The sequence below is a fragment of the Lithobates pipiens genome, unplaced genomic scaffold, assembly GCF_037356315.1.
Source record: "Lithobates pipiens isolate NorthernLeopardFrog02 unplaced genomic scaffold, aLitPip1_a1.2 Scaffold_22, whole genome shotgun sequence".
Lineage (NCBI taxonomy): Eukaryota > Metazoa > Chordata > Amphibia > Anura > Ranidae > Lithobates > Lithobates pipiens.
In genome coordinates this window covers 169652081-169668466 of record NW_027507784.1, presented here as the reverse complement: position 1 = coordinate 169668466, position 16386 = coordinate 169652081, and the positions used below count along the sequence as shown (strand labels likewise).

The 16386-nt window shown below is 46.0% G+C and overlaps 1 protein-coding gene across 4 annotated transcripts in view; it reads left to right on the top strand.

The window, feature by feature from the left end:
* Positions 1 to 16386, top strand: part of LOC143924347 (caspase-8-like) — a 105092-nt gene that overhangs the window by 83540 nt on the left and 5166 nt on the right. For all 4 annotated transcript variants that reach the window (XM_077448621.1, XM_077448623.1, XM_077448622.1 and 1 more), the window contains one exon: positions 4800 to 5292. In XM_077448621.1, the coding sequence (XP_077304747.1) occupies positions 4800 to 5292 (493 nt within the window). The remainder of the gene's footprint in view (positions 1 to 4799; positions 5293 to 16386) is intronic.

Sequence of the window (16386 nt, the reverse complement as noted above, 5' to 3'; positions counted from 1 at the left end):
TTTCTGGTCAAGCCAGTTGCTAAAATGGAATACTCCAATAGGCACTGTCTAAGTAAAAATGTATCTCAAGGGACTAAGGCAAAAGATAATTGTACAATGGAAAACTTCTTGTAGATTCTCAGCCCACTGAGCTCCCAGTCTCTCTCACTAGACTTGCTGCTTCACTGCCACTGAATCCCATGAGCTCTTCTAATCTTCTTTAGTATCTTCCTCAAGCGTCACCCCCACTTCCCTGCTGGGTCCTTGGCTTGGCACTCCAGATACTCCTCAAGCGTTACCCACTGACTGTGTCCCTGGCTTGGCACCTGCTGAAGTTTTCCGATTCTTCACCGTCGCTGGTTGGTGAGAACACTGCTCAGGTACTTGCTTCAGATACTCACTGTGGTCCCTGATAACAAGGTTGTTGGACCCTTATTGGCGACAGCTTCCCTTCTACCTCCAACCACAACAGGTTTTCCGGCCAGCAGAACAATCACTTCTGGTTGGACTGCAAGCCGCAATCCCAACCCTGCGCTGCTCTCTTGCTTCTGGATTGGCCCCCAGTCACTCTAGCAGCCAGATGTGCCCGGAATAGGCCCAAACTGTGGCCTAGCAGCCCAGGCAGCCCAACACACGTCCACCCAGATAGCCGTCCATGTGGCACAGAACCACAATCACATGACCGCACCCAAATAAATAGGCTCTCCCGCAGACCAAGGGACCAAAGAAGATTCCTGCCCATTGGCTGAGCTACCCTATAAATTCCTAATCTGTCCTTGCAATGCCCTTGTCTTATCTAATGTCACCAGATACAGTGGGCGTGGCTGAGAATCATCAGCTGGGAGGAGGGGAGGAGAGGAGAAGAGGAGGAGACCAGCAGACCAGCAGGCAGTTACGTGAGCACCAAGCAGCACTCTGAAATAAAGTATTAGGCCCGGTTCACACTTGTGCAATGCCAGACATTGCATGTATTTCGCAGTGCACTGCTGTTCACATTACATGTGATGTCTGTGCGATGCAATTTCAGCCATACAGATAGTATGGCTGATATCGCACCGTATTCAGTCCAAACACGCATAGGACCCTTTTTTTCTGTTCGGACCAGAATCGGATCACATGTGTGTTCACACATATGCGATCCGATTCATGTCCGAACTGTCAGTACGCAGTGCGATACACAAGCTGAAATGGGGGTGTCGTTAACATATAATGACACTCCCCAGCAGTTCGCATATGGCAGTGTGAACTGCCGTGCGAGTCGGGTGCGATGCGGGAACCCGCACTTGATTCGCAGGGTTCTCGCATTGCACAAGTGTGAACCGGGCCCCTGGCAGTATATTTTATATAAATGGCACACAAGGTAGCACATAATGTAATATAACACATTGGATTATAGTGAGAAAAACAGTTTTTTTTTTGCAGCAGGCGGGGAGGATTGGTGAGCTGACAGCTGGGGGGGGGGGGGGGGGGCGCAGGAGAGACAGCGGATGATGGAGGCATGTAAACTGACCACGGTATCAGGGCTCAGCAGCCATGATAAACTGTAATCGGTTTACAGGGAGGACAGAACCAGGCAGGATCAGCCAAGTATTTTAGGTGATAGAGCCAATTGACACACCACAAGCACTGTGCTGTATAACATGCTTTAAAGGAACAGGATCAATTTCTTTTTAGGTTTACAAACTCTTTAAGTTGTGATTAACACCATAGCACCCCCTCCCGAGTATTGCCAGAATGTGGACAATTTAATGTTTTGCTTTGTTAACCCACGTCTATGCCATGTGTAATGGTATGCAAGACCAGTGTATGGACAAGTTAGTAAGGGTTTCCAGTCAAAAGTAAGTGCAAAGAAAAGCCACTTAAAGCGTAACTAAACGGAGAGAAATACTCCCACCTCCTTGTTCCAGCGATGTGGCCATTAAATCCCTTGCTGGCCACTGTCATCTTCTCCCTGACTTTTTCCGGGTGTCAGGTTCTCAACTTGTTGATTGTCCAGTGGCAGAATAATGTCATCCTGCACATGTCTGTGGGAGTGTTTGTCTAATAGGAGACTGCAAGCAGACAGGTAAGTGTTTGTTATTGCAGAACAAACATTGCACATCTCTTCTGCAATAAAGAGTTGCCTGCTCACAGGTTTTTATTTTTTACCTTCGGTTCCGCTTTAATGCCTCTTCCTTGTCTAAACCTGGGCGTATAAGAACTAAGAAGCAGTAGGTTCAGTCTCATTTGGGAAGAAGAGTAGATGTGTGTTTGTACAAACCTGATCAGCTCAGGAGCAGGTAATGATTAGGGGAAAGGTGTCACCCTCCTGGTGGTGAAAGTTAACCTCTCATTAAGCATATGCCAGGTTACAAGGGCCTTGTGTTTGGTCAGACTCCCAGAGCCCTGATCTGGACCACGTTAAAGCACAGACCTGTGTAAGAAGTGCTCCAGGTGTAAGGGCTCAATGTGGATTATGGCCAGGGGTATGTGGAATCTCAGACCAGCATCTGTTTACGTGTGGGCTTGGACATGGAATACTGTAGGAATAGCCCTTGAAGCCCTGTTTGTAGGTGGGTCCCCAGTTGCATTATCAGACATGTGAGTCAGAGCTGGGCAGCATTCTTACACAGAAATGGCAGCCCCAAAGTTTCTCTAACCATACCTTTCATTTAAAGGTATAATCAGGAACCTTTTGACTTTAGCATAGTTGCAATATTTCTTGAGCGTTAGCTTCACACCTTTATTTTCCTTGTTGCATGGAGTTGCTATTTAACGGCTTAATTTTCTAATTATTTAAATCCAAAAAATTTTTGGGGATTGTTTTACAGTTGTCATTGGATTAGGAATACAAAAGACATTTTTTTTTAGTTTCAACTGTCTTAGCCCTTGTACACACGGTCGGAGATTCCGTCGGAATGTTTCCTATTGGAGCGTTTTGTCGGATATTCCGACTGTGTGTGGTCTGCATCGGACTGTTTCCGTCAGAATATCCGTCGGACCAACTTTTCCAACTTGACTGATTTGGTTGTCGGAATCTCCGACCGTGTGTACAAGGGCTAAGAGGTTGTTTCCTCTTACATTGTATTAGGTCTCATGTACATTGCTGCTCATAAACTCATGTTTAGGAGCTTTTGCCATTTTTTTCCTAAAGCCACTGAACTCAACTGAATAAAAGCCTATGTGTCCATCATAAACACAGGTTACAATGTTTGTTATGATGAATGGACAGAGGCAGCAATCACTGATTCTGTTCATCCGGAAAAGGAAGGAACTGGTAAATGACTTATTTACCAGTTCCTTCCTCTGCTCTCCATCCTGAAAGATCTGGGGCAGGGGGAGACCGGTGGAATAGTCAGGGAGCGGGGGAGGACAGGGGGAACGAAGGGGGACATGGGTGGCCCGGCGGAGGAGCCAGAGAGCAAGGAAGGATGCAAGGGGACCTGAAGGAGGACAGGGGGGAACGAAGGAGGACATGGGGGAGCCAGAGAGCTGGGAAGGATGCAGGGGGGACCCAGAGGATAACTCAGAGGGGGATCCGGAGGACAAAATGGATCAGGACCTGGAGGAGGACAGGGAGAACGCAGGGGGACCCGGAGGAGGACACAGGGAGCACAGAGGGGGACAGCCGGGGGTGATAGGTGTGGCAGTGGGGGAAGTTACAAGCACCGATCTCCCTGACAGCTGTAGGAAGGAGCGGAGGAGAGGCGGCTGTAAGAAAAGCTATACAGGGAGATCATTGATTGTAACTCCCCCCCACTACAGCACCAATCATCCCTGAGGCTGCCTAAGTATGTAGTAAAGAATCTGAGCATTTGCACGAGTACAAGTACTCGTGCAAATGCTCAGTATCGGCACTGATACCAATACTAGTATAGGTATCGGTGCAACCCTACTTTTGGGCACTCACCTAAACTGGTTTGAAAAATGCAGCTTAGGTCATAGCTCCCAACTGTCCCGGATTTCAAGGGACTGTCCCTGATTCAGAACAAAGTCCCTCTGTCCCTCTTTCTTCCCTCATTTTGGTCTGATCTATATAGTTGTATATAAAATGCACTACTTATCTATGAAAAAGTGTTTCCCACCTTTCATCCAATTTCTAAATTGCTGCATTTGTGAATTCCAATAGCCAATATAAAGAAATAGTAGTGGTAAAAAAAGCACTTGTGAGTTTAGTCAATCATTTTTTTTTGTTTCTCCTTTGAAGGGGGCGTGGCAGAGGGTGTGTCCTAAGCCTAAAATTTTTTGCTAATAGGTGTCCCTCATTCCCATCTCAGAAATTTGGGAGTAGGATTGGGCATGGGCGTGTTCGGGATTCCACCTACCCAATCCCGCCAGGAAGCCAACACTGCACACTGCTAATCACAGGCAGTGAGACATTTCCTGATCCACAGCTGCACAGATCGTTTCACTGCCTGTGATTAGTGGTGTGCAGTGTGGGCTTCCTGGTGGAATCAGGCAGGTTGGATCCCGAACATGCCCATCTCTAGTTGGGAGATATGGTTTAAGTGAGCTTTTAATGCTGATTTTCTCCTGTCAGGAGAAACAGCATTTCCAATAAACCAGTGTGCATGAAGTCTTAAAGTATCCTCCTACTCCTTTGTGTCTGTTTCAAACAGGAAGTAAAGACAAATCTCCCCAGTTGGACTTAATAGAGGTTTTAGCTGTTCCTTGTACTATCCAAAACTAAAAAAGTTTAAGCTTTAGATATGTTTTAATTGGTTTGTACTGTTTACCTTTTTATGAACCAACATGGGATTTCTTTAGTTAAAGCATGTTTGTGATGTATATTCTGTTTTTCTTTAATTGTATGCCATAAGAAATCTAATTTTCTCTGGTAGAGTTGCTCAGTGAAGTGTTTTCCAAACTTGGCTTCCGTGTTGAGGAGAAGAATGACCTTGATGCAAATGAGATTCTAGAGACTGTTCAATCTTACAGCATGAAGAACTATGAAAAGAATGACTGTTTTATCTGCTGCATTATGTCCCATGGAATCAAGGGATTTGTTTATGGCACAGATGGGCGATGTGTATCCATCAAGCAACTTACCTTTTGTTTCTGTAGAAGCTCATGCCACTCATTGGATGGAAAGCCCAAACTCTTCTTTATCCAGGCATGTCAAGGAGGGCAAACTCAGAAATGTGTACCTGTGGATTCAGATGCCTGTAATGCCTCAAATGATACTAATCTGACAAAAGATGACCTGATTCCAAGTGAACCAGATTTCCTGCTCGGGATGGCCACTGTATTGCACTGCTTAGCTTTCCGAGACCCTAATGAGGGCTCCTGGTACATTCAGTCTCTCTGCAAAGCGCTCATTGCAAATTATCAGAGGTAATATGATATGCTGTGATTTTATTTATTTTTTCATTTCTGTAAGGTACTTCTAGCCATTACATAACACTTGCCCAGGCAATGATTTCATATGTATGTGGGTCAGGAAGATACCTGGAAAAATGCACTTGACAGATTAATCTTTGCAAGTCACTATGCATGTCACGTTCATATGACTCCATCAATCTGTTGGCATTACCACTCTCCCTATGTAGGAGGAAAGTTGTCTGTTAAAGCAGAATGAAGGATGACTGCTAAAAAATGTGGCTTTAGCTTCCAGCCTCATTACTTTCCAAGACACCAGGGACGTGCAGCCAGGAAAGGCAAGTGAGGCAGAAAAAAAAAGACCGAGCTTTGAGGGTCGTAGCTTGGTGACCTTGGGTCACAGAGACAGCACATTTGCGGGGTAGGTAGCTGAAGACCTACCCTACCACAATTTTGGGGCTCCTACGACCTATGCTTTCGGAGATACAGAGCTCCTTGTGCAGCCTGTCAGAAGCTACATACAGAGTGGCCAGTTTAAATACAAGCTGGAACACACTGTTTGCAGCAGACTGAGGATGTTGTCAGAGGCACTGAGCTCAATGGAAAGCTTGGAGTCTTTGACCAATGGTAAAGTACTATTGGCCCAAGCTGTCCAATAAAAATGCTCCAGTGGAGGCACGCCTCTTACAGCAGTGTCATAGAAGGGGGCATGTGTCTAAAAGACAAATGTTCCTTTCCAGCCTAGCCCTCATAACTACAAGGAAAAAAATGGGTTTATGGGTATAAGATTTACTCACAATCCCATGTTTTTCTCACACAGGAGGGAGAATGAGAATCTTCTGCTGTTGAAAAGGTACTGTTTTAATCAAGCTAAATCATATATTTACATGCTGTATGTTGTAACATAATAATGTATTATTTATCTATTTACTGTGAAATTACTGGTTGGAAGTTATAACTTCCAACCAGTAATTTGCCCGTTAAGCCACCTGCTTGAGTACAGTTTTTGAAAATATAGTACATTTTCTTAAAAATAATATATAATAATTATTTGTATATACTTACTACTACTTACTTTAGAGTTACAGAAGATGTCTAGTGCTAGAATTATTGCTCTCGCTCTGATTGCAGCATATGTAACCTGTGTGTATCTGGCTATGATACTAGCCAGTGCCTCACCAGACGCTGACCTCACTGCACATCCCTGCAAGACACCTAGGAACATGCAGGCAGCTACTGTAATGAAGTGATAGTGAAGTCTGAAATCTTGATCTGCATCCTTTGAATGAACCCAATAGACAGGCAACTAATAGTTTCATCAGTCACAGCCTACATATTTTCCCAAGTACTTATTTTGTTAGGTAGAACTCCAGGCAAAGGGCCAATACACATATGAAATACATATTTGGGAGCTGTTTTACCTGCCAAAGTATTTATATTTCTGTCCATTCGGTCATGAAATGTACAAAGCTCTTTTACACAACACAGTACTGTCTGAGAAGACCTGATTTTTTTTTCTTTTTTAAAATATGTTATTGATAACAATACAGTACATATTATGAGTAAAAATTTTGAAGTTAAATAAGATAGACGTGTGTGTGTGTGTTTGTGTGTGTGTGTGTGTGTGTGTGTGTGTGTGTGTGTGTGTTTGTGTGTGTGTGTTTGTGTGTGTGTGTGTGTGTGTGTGTGTGTGTGTGTGTGTGTGTGTGTGTGTGTGTGTGTGTGTGTGTGTAAGGCTTCTAGAGAAGACCTGATTTTTATCTGCTGCAGTTAAGTCATATTTACAGATTTTGTCCCTCACTGAGCCTGGACAGTATAAATTGATGTAGCACAATGATGAATTCATCTCTCTGTCACTCTGCTCTCTTCTCCTATCCACATGCTCCTTGTTGGCACATAAGCACAGCAGAACTCATTGGCTCCTTGTGCTTCCTCTCAATTCCCAGTCTGAGCTCTGCTACACAGGGACTGTAAGAGGTGGATACTAAGTTGAATTCAGATACTTATGCTGCTTGCAAATGCATTTAAATAAAAGCATACAAATTTACCTTATTCTATCTGTTATTAATCTTACAATGAGTGCATAAGATCAGGTACTGAAAACTTGCTGATTTCACCATGGTGCCACAGATTCCCACAATATTTCAGTGACACACTGCAGGTTTAAATTTAAGCTAAAGTCTAGGCATGGCAAATTTTTCTTTATCTTGGACCAATGTAAGTATGTATGCGCTATACCTCTGGGATCCCTGTGGAAATCACTGTAGTAGGCACTGCTACCACAGTGATCTCCAAGCTGCACGAGGTGGAGAGGTGGGGCTATGGTGCCACAATCTCCATCTCATCCAGTCAGAGAATGCTTTGCATTCATTGAGAAAATTCTATATATAACCACTTGTCCTCCAGAAGGTTTTACCCCCTCCATGACCATTGACCAGGCCATTTTTTCATACAAAAAGAGCTTTTTTTTTTGGTTGTATTTGATCACCACTGGGGGTTTTATTTTTATAATATAAATGAAAATGACTGAAATTTTTTTTCAAAAATGATCTTTTACGTTCTGCTGTAAAATATATCCAATAAAAAAAAATCTAATTTCTTCATAAATGTAAGCCAAAGTGTAGTCTATGGTAAAGTAAAAAAAAAAATCCAGTAAGTGTATATTTTGCTTGCGTGAAAGTTATTGCATCTACAAACTGTGGTATATATACTGGATTTTTTGTTTAATTTTTATTTTATACTAGTAATGGCGCTGATCAGCGATTTATAGTGGGACTGTGATAGTGTCGTGGGGAATCTGCCACCAGCTGACGCTGGCTGGGGGGTACGCTAACTGACACTGACTTCAATAGTGACACTAATACAGTGATCAGTGCTAATACTGTACATTGTCTCTGTATTGATGACACTTGCTGGCAAGGGGTTAACATCTAGATTAAGGGGTTATCTGTGTGCCTAACAATGTATATTATGTGTAATATGTGCTGCTTTTACTAAAGATCTTGTTAAAAAAAGATCCCATGTTGGTGAATGGAGCTCTGTCTTGTTTAAAATCATAGAGCTCTGTTCTGTGAATCACTGAGCCAAATTGGCGGGACCCGGCGGTCAACCATTGGCCAAGACCTGCTGATCGGTTTGTGCTGTAATGAATCACAGCATAGGCAGGACGGTGAGCACATGGATCATGTACTAGGTATGTGAGCCAGCTCAGAGAGGCCACTTTTCTGCTGTATTTTTATATTAGGTGGCTGTCAAGATATGCCTGTATAGCCTGAATTGTGCCTGTGCTGAGCGAGCGACCTCATGTGTTCAAGATGCAGCAGGGCAGCTGCTCAGCACGGGATGGGAAAACTAGGGAAGGTCACTGCAGTAGTCATGCCTACTACAGGGATTTCCAGCTACCACAGGGACCCCACTGGAATGGCACTTAAACTGAAATCCTGGTATGCGTATTTTCACGCAATTACATTATTCTACATTGGACTAATGTAAGTATGCGTGTGTCATACCTGGCCGATCCCCATGATTTCCAGCTATCATGGGGATAGGCCAGGTATGACATATGCATACATACTTACATTGGTCCAATGTGGACCAATTAAACTATCCAAAATCATGGATAACTGGAATTCAGCTTTAAGGTGTAACTTGTACCCACATATTTAGTGACCATAGACATATGGTCTACAAGGAGAGTGACTGTGGAAGTTAATGTGAACCTGTACCTAAACTATGCACATTAGAGTGTTTACATATTCAGAACAAGCAGTAAAATAGCTTTAAAAACATTCCTTATCCACCTCTGTAGCTATAGGCACTGTGGAGAAGTGCATCTTTAAAGTGCACAACAGAGGTATTTAATTTACAGCTCCTCTTCATATTTTCTATAGCAGCAGTGATGTCAGTTCTGCAGTGTTCCAGTGTAAATCTCAGGCCCGTGTAGGCTGATACAAAACTGACTAAAGCCCCAACTTTGATGTCTATGTTGTAGAGCTGCACGATTCTGGGCAAAATAAGAATCACAATTTTATTGCTTAGAATAAAAAGACCACAATTCCCACGAGGTAAAATCTTAAACATATTTATATTTATATATATACCCTGTATCCCCGAAAATAAGACCTAGCGTGATTGACAGTGATGGCTGCAAATATAAGCCCTACCCCCCAAATAAGCCCTACCCTGTTTCCCCAAAAATAAGCGCTTTAACTAGGGCTTATTTGGGGGGTAGGGCTTATATTGCAGCCATCACCGACAATCACGCTAGGTCTTATTTTCGGGGAAACAGGGTATATATATATATATATATATATATATATATATATATATATATATGTATATATATATAAAATTTTTGGGGGTTCTACGTAATTTTCTAGCAAAAAAAAATGAAACCAACAAATGTCAGAAAAAAGGTTTAGTGTTTAAGTGGTTAAACTTTTTTCACTTACACATAGTCTATTCCATTGACAAATTGTTACAATGTTTATATTTAAGTTCAACTGATAAAAAATGTTATGATTTTTGGCAGACTGCCCAGTTTTTCTCTTCCTTTCTTTTGATGGCTGTGGCTTCAGAAGAGCAGAGAGAATTCTTTGCATAGCAAGAAACTGAAACACTTTAGGCCTCATGCACACGAGACGCAGTTAAACGCGCGTTCAGATGCAGTTGGACAGTTTTTTCAACTGCACCTGAACTCATTCAATGTTATCCTATGTGTCCATGCACACAGTCTCATTTTTTTCCGTTTATATGCAGTTGCGTTTAATCTCGTTTTTCCAGAAGCAAAAAAATGCGTTCAGAAACAAAAATTTCTGCGTTTCAGACGCAAAACGCGGCTAAACGCGGCACCCGCGTTTAGCCGCGTTTGCGTTTATATGCGTTTTTAAAGGTGACCTTTTTTTTACATTAAAAATCCCAAAAATGATTGCAAATGATGAAAAACCATTAGAAAAATATTTTAAACAATTGCAATTGCAAGTGGACAATCCACAACTTGTGGCAAGTGACATGGCAGGTGGCAAGTGATGTGGCAAGTGGACAATCCACAACTTGTGGCAAGTGACGTGGCAGGTGAAGTGGCAAGTGACGTGGAAAGTGGACAATCCACAACTTGTGGCAGGTGACGCGGCAAGTGACCTGGCAGGTGACGCGGCAAGTGACCTGGCAGGTGACGTGGCAAGTGGAAAATCAACAACTTGTGGCAGGTGACTGGCATGTGACGTGGCAAGTGGACAATCCATAACTTGTGGCAGGTGATGTGGCAAGTGACGTGGCAAGTGGACAATCCACTTGTGGCAGGGGACGTGGCAAGTGGACAATCCACTTGTGGCAGGGGATGTGGCGAGTGGACAATCCACAACTTGTGTCAGGTGACGTGGCAAGTGGACAATCCACAACTTGTGGCAGGTGATGTGGCTGGTGACGTGGCAAGTGGACAATCCACATCTTGTGGCAGGTGACGTGGCAGGTGACGTGGAAAGTGGTGTGGCAAGTGGACAATCCACAACTTGTGGCAGGTGATGTGGCTGGTGACGTGGTAAGTGGACAATCCACAACTTGTGGCAGATGGCATGGCAGGTGACGTGGAAAGTGGACAATCCACATCTTGTGGCAAGTGACGTGGCAGGTGATGTGGCAAGTGACGTGGCAAGTGGACAATCCACAACTTGTGGCAGGTGACGTGGCAGGTGATGTGGCAAGTGATGTGGCAGGTGATGTGACAAGTGGACAATCCACATCTTGTGGCAAGTGACGTGGCAGCTGATGTGGCAGGTGACGTGGCAAGTGACATGGCAAGTGGACAATCCACATCTCGTGGCAAGTGACGTGGCAGGTGATGTGGCAAGTGACGTGGCAAGTGGACAATCCACAACTTGTGGCAGGTGACGTGGCAGGTGATGTGGCAAGTGACGTGGCAGCTGACGTGGCAAGTGACGTGGCAAGCGGACAATCCAAAACTTGTGGCAGGTGACGTGGCAAGTGACGTGGCAGGTGACGTGGCAAGTGATGTGGCAAGTGGACAATCCACAGCTTGTGGCAAGTGACGTGGCAAGTGGACAATCCACAACTTGTGGCAAGTGACGTGGCAGGTGAAGTGGCAAGTGACGCGGCAAGTAGACAATCCACAACTTGTGGCAGGTGATGTGGCAAGTGACGTGGCAGGTGATGTGGCAAGTCACGTGGCAAGTGGACAATCCACAACTTGTGGCAGGTGATGTGGCTGGTGACGTGGCAAGTGGACAATCCACAGCTTGTGGCAGGTGGCATGGCAGATGACGTGGAAAGTGGACAATCCACATCTCGTGGCAAGTGACGTGGCAGCTGATGTGGCAAGTGACGTGGCAAGTGGACAATCCAAAACTTGTGGCAGGTGACGTGGCAAGTGACGTGGCAGGTGACGTGGCAAGTGATGTGGCAAGTGGACAATCCACAGCTTGTGGCAAGTGACGTGGCAAGTGGACAATCCACAACTTGTGGCAGGTGACGTGGCAAGTGACGTGGCAGGTGACGTGGCAAGTGATGTGGCAAGTGGACAATCCACAGCTTGTGGCAAGTGACGTGGCAAGTGGACAATCCACAACTTGTGGCAGGTGACGTGGCAGGTGACGTGGCAAGTGAACAATCCACAACTTGTGGCAGGTGACGTGGCAAGTGACGTGGCAGGTGATGTGGCAAGTGACGCGGCAAGTAGACAATCCAAAACTTGTGGCAAGTGATGTGGCAAGTGGACAATCCACAACTTGTGGCAAGTGACGTGGCAGGTGAAGTGGCAAGTGACGTGGAAAGTGGACAATCCACAACTTGTGGCAGGTGACGCGGCAAGTGACCTGGCAGGTGACGCGGCAAGTGACCTGGCAGGTGACGTGGCAAGTGGAAAATCAACAACTTGTGGCAGGTGACTGGCATGTGACGTGGCAAGTGGACAATCCATAACTTGTGGCAGGTGACGTGGCAAGTGACGTGGCAAGTGGACAATCCACTTGTGGCAGGGGACGTGGCAAGTGACGTGGCAAGTGGACAATCCACTTGTGGCAGGGGATGTGGCGAGTGGACAATCCACAACTTGTGTCAGGTGACGTGGCAAGTGGACAATCCACAACTTGTGGCAGGTGATGTGGCTGGTGACGTGGCAAGTGGACAATCCACATCTTGTGGCAGGTGACGTGGCAGGTGACGTGGAAAGTGGTGTGGCAAGTGGACAATCCACAACTTGTGGCAGGTGATGTGGCTGGTGACGTGGTAAGTGGACAATCCACAACTTGTGGCAGATGGCATGGCAGGTGACGTGGAAAGTGGACAATCCACATCTTGTGGCAAGTGACGTGGCAGGTGATGTGGCAAGTGACGTGGCAAGTGGACAATCCACAACTTGTGGCAGGTGACGTGGCAGGTGATGTGGCAAGTGATGTGGCAGGTGATGTGACAAGTGGACAATCCACATCTTGTGGCAAGTGACGTGGCAGCTGACGTGGCAGGTGACGTGGCAAGTGACATGGCAAGTGGACAATCCACATCTCGTGGCAAGTGACGTGGCAGGTGATGTGGCAAGTGACGTGGCAAGTGGACAATCCACAACTTGTGGCAGGTGACGTGGCAGGTGATGTGGCAAGTGACGTGGCAGCTGACGTGGCAAGTGACGTGGCAAGCGGACAATCCAAAACTTGTGGCAGGTGACGTGGCAAGTGACGTGGCAGGTGACGTGGCAAGTGATGTGGCAAGTGGACAATCCACAGCTTGTGGCAAGTGACGTGGCAAGTGGACAATCCACAACTTGTGGCAGGTGACGTGGCAAGTGACGTGGCAGGTGAAGTGGCAAGTGACGCGGCAAGTAGACAATCCACAACTTGTGGCAGGTGATGTGGCAAGTGACGTGGCAGGTGATGTGGCAAGTCACGTGGCAAGTGGACAATCCACAACTTGTGGCAGGTGATGTGGCTGGTGACGTGGCAAGTGGACAATCCACAGCTTGTGGCAGGTGGCATGGCAGATGACGTGGAAAGTGGACAATCCACATCTCGTGGCAAGTGACGTGGCAGCTGATGTGGCAAGTGACGTGGCAAGTGGACAATCCAAAACTTGTGGCAGGTGACGTGGCAAGTGACGTGGCAGGTGACGTGGCAAGTGATGTGGCAAGTGGACAATCCACAGCTTGTGGCAAGTGACGTGGCAAGTGGACAATCCACAACTTGTGGCAGGTGAAGTGGCAAGTGACGTGGCAGGTGACGTGGCAAGTGATGTGGCAAGTGGACAATCCACAGCTTGTGGCAAGTGACGTGGCAAGTGGACAATCCACAACTTGTGGCAGGTGACGTGGCAGGTGACGTGGCAAGTGAACAATCCACAACTTGTGGCAGGTGATGTGGCAAGTGACGTGGCAGGTGATGTGGCAAGTGACGCGGCAAGTAGACAATTCACAACTTGTGGCAGGTGATGTGGCAAGTGACGTGGCAGGTGATGTGGCAAGTCACGTGACAAGTGGACAATCCACAACTTGTGGCAGGTGATGTGGCTGGTGACGTGGCAAGTGGACAATCCACAGCTTGTGGCAGGTGGCATGGCAGATGACGTGGAAAGTGGACAATCCACATCTCGTGGCAAGTGACGAGGCAGGTGATGTGGCAAGTGACGTGGCAAGTGGACAATCCACAATTTGTGGCAGGTGACGTGGCAGGTGATGTGGCAAGTGGACAATCCCCAACTTGTGGCAAGTGACGTGGCAAGTGGACAATCCACAGCTTGTGGCAGGTGGCATGGCAGATGACGTGGAAAGTGGACAATCCACATCTCGTGGCAAGTGACGAGGCAGGTGATGTGGCAAGTGACGTGGCAAGTGGACAATCCACAATTTGTGGCAGGTGACGTGGCAGGTGATGTGGCAAGTGGACAATCCCCAACTTGTGGCAAGTGACGTGGCAAGTGGACAATCCACAACTTGTGGCAGGTGCCGTGGCAAGTGACACGGCAAATGCAAGTGTACAACTGCTCTCTATGCTGCTGCTGCTCACTCTGATCAAAATAGCAGAAATAGTTAAAAAAAATGCTTTGAGAGCTTGGGGAGGGTCTACATGATGTTATCTTTATAAACGCGTTTAAACGCAAACGCGTCTAAACGCGTCTAAACGCGGCATGCAAACGCGGCAAAACGCGCATTTCTAAACGCGCGTTTCAGCTTTTTTTTAACAGAGGTTTCATCTGCGTCTCGTGTGCATGAGGCCTTAGTCAAGATCACAAGGGGAAAAAAATTGTGATTCTTGACGATTAATCCTGTATCTCTACTATGTTGTGATCTCTTTTACTGCTTGTTAGATATAAACATTAAAGCCCATAGTAGGCCAAGATGCGCTTTGTGAGCTAAGCCAAGGAACCAAATACTGCTTGAGCAAGTCAGGTTAGCGTGCTCTGTATAGATAAGATAGTGTCAGTCATTTTATATTTATGGAAGGGCTGCCAAACAAACATGGCAGAAGACAGTCTGAGTGCTTTATTGCACAATACTTAAAGTGGGGTGCCCCTAAAAAAATAAAAAAAATAAAAAAGTCAGCAGCTACAAATACTGCAGCTGCTGACTTTTAATAATCGGACACTTACCTGTCCCAGGGTCCAGCGATGCGGGGGAATGAAGCCCCCCCACAGCCGGGCACCCACTGCCCATGTGCGAGCGGCGCAGGGCGCCGTGATATGCCGCACAGTCATCTGGGACCTGTCACGTGTCCCAGATGACTGTGCACCATGATACGCCGCACAGTCATCTGGGACACGTGACAGGTCCCAGATGATTGTGCGGCGCGAGTGGAAGTGATGTCACCAGCCCGGGAAAGGAAGAAGGAAGACTACGAGGGACCCCCTAGCAACAGGTATTTAGAGGTGAGTAAAAAATTATTTTTTCCCAATTATTTATTTATTTATTTATTTTAGAATTTTAAACACTTTTTTATTTTTTGGTGGCAACACCACTTTAACCATGCCAACAACTCTGTTATCACAGAGGTATAGTATGTTAACATATGAATATAGCTGCATTTTAAAGCACCCTTTAACTCTATAACAAAGCTTTAAACCCTCGTGTTCTTTTTTTTCACCTAAATGCATCCTATGCATTAAGGGGGAAAAAAACTTCTGTCACCCAAGTTTTAATCACCTGAGCCCGTTTGTTCCTACGTGTGAGACGTGCACACCCTCTCTGGTTGGGGTTCTAGGCTCTTAAATGTATAGATTGATAGCAGTGCAGCCATTGGCTCTTGGGTGCGGGTGCTGGGGGCAGGACCGAGTCCGGCATTCTGTGTCTATGGACGCAAATGCTGGACTCTGGAGCGTGCGCCCGAACGGTAACCCCCAGGGATAGCGCTTCTCCTAGGGGGTTTCCCAATGCAGGGAGGAGCCGTGAGCACTGTTGGGAGACCCCACAAGACGAGGATTGTGGCCATTCTGTTCAAAACAAACTGCACAGTGGAGGTAAGTATGATATGTTTGTTATTTTAAAAAAATTTAAAAATTTAAAATGAGGGTTTGCAACCCCTTTAAGGAAAAAACAGGAAGGGGAAGGCGCCAACCTGAGTGTAGTATTAAAATAATGATTTTAATAGGATTAGACTAAAAACACTTGGCATTCCACATGGCTCTGAGGGTCCCACTGCGGTTCTGGATAGCCAGAAAGGATTGGGCAGCTGGCTGGAATTGATCACAGTGTTTCTAGGGAGCTTCCTGGTTCCAGGAAAAACACTGTGATCCATTTCAGTCAGCTGTCCAATCCTTTCCACCTATCCGGAACAGCGATGGGACCCACAGAGCCATGTGGAATGCCAGGACTGCACTTTACTTTAACAAGCATGCATCTTCTATCACCTTGTAAGTGTTTTTAATCTCATCCTAATAAAATCATCATTTTAATACTACACTCAGGATGGCGCCTCCCCCTCCCTGTTTTTTCCTTACATGTCTTGCAGAGTTCTGGACACACTCTAAAGGATGGTTGCTTTCCTTTTTAACCCTTAACCATTTACTGCCCTCCATATAGCAAAATAACAGCGGCAAAGTGGTTTCAATACCTGACCGGACGTCATAGGACGTCGCCAGGATATCAAGCTGCTGTGTGCCCCGGGGGTGTGC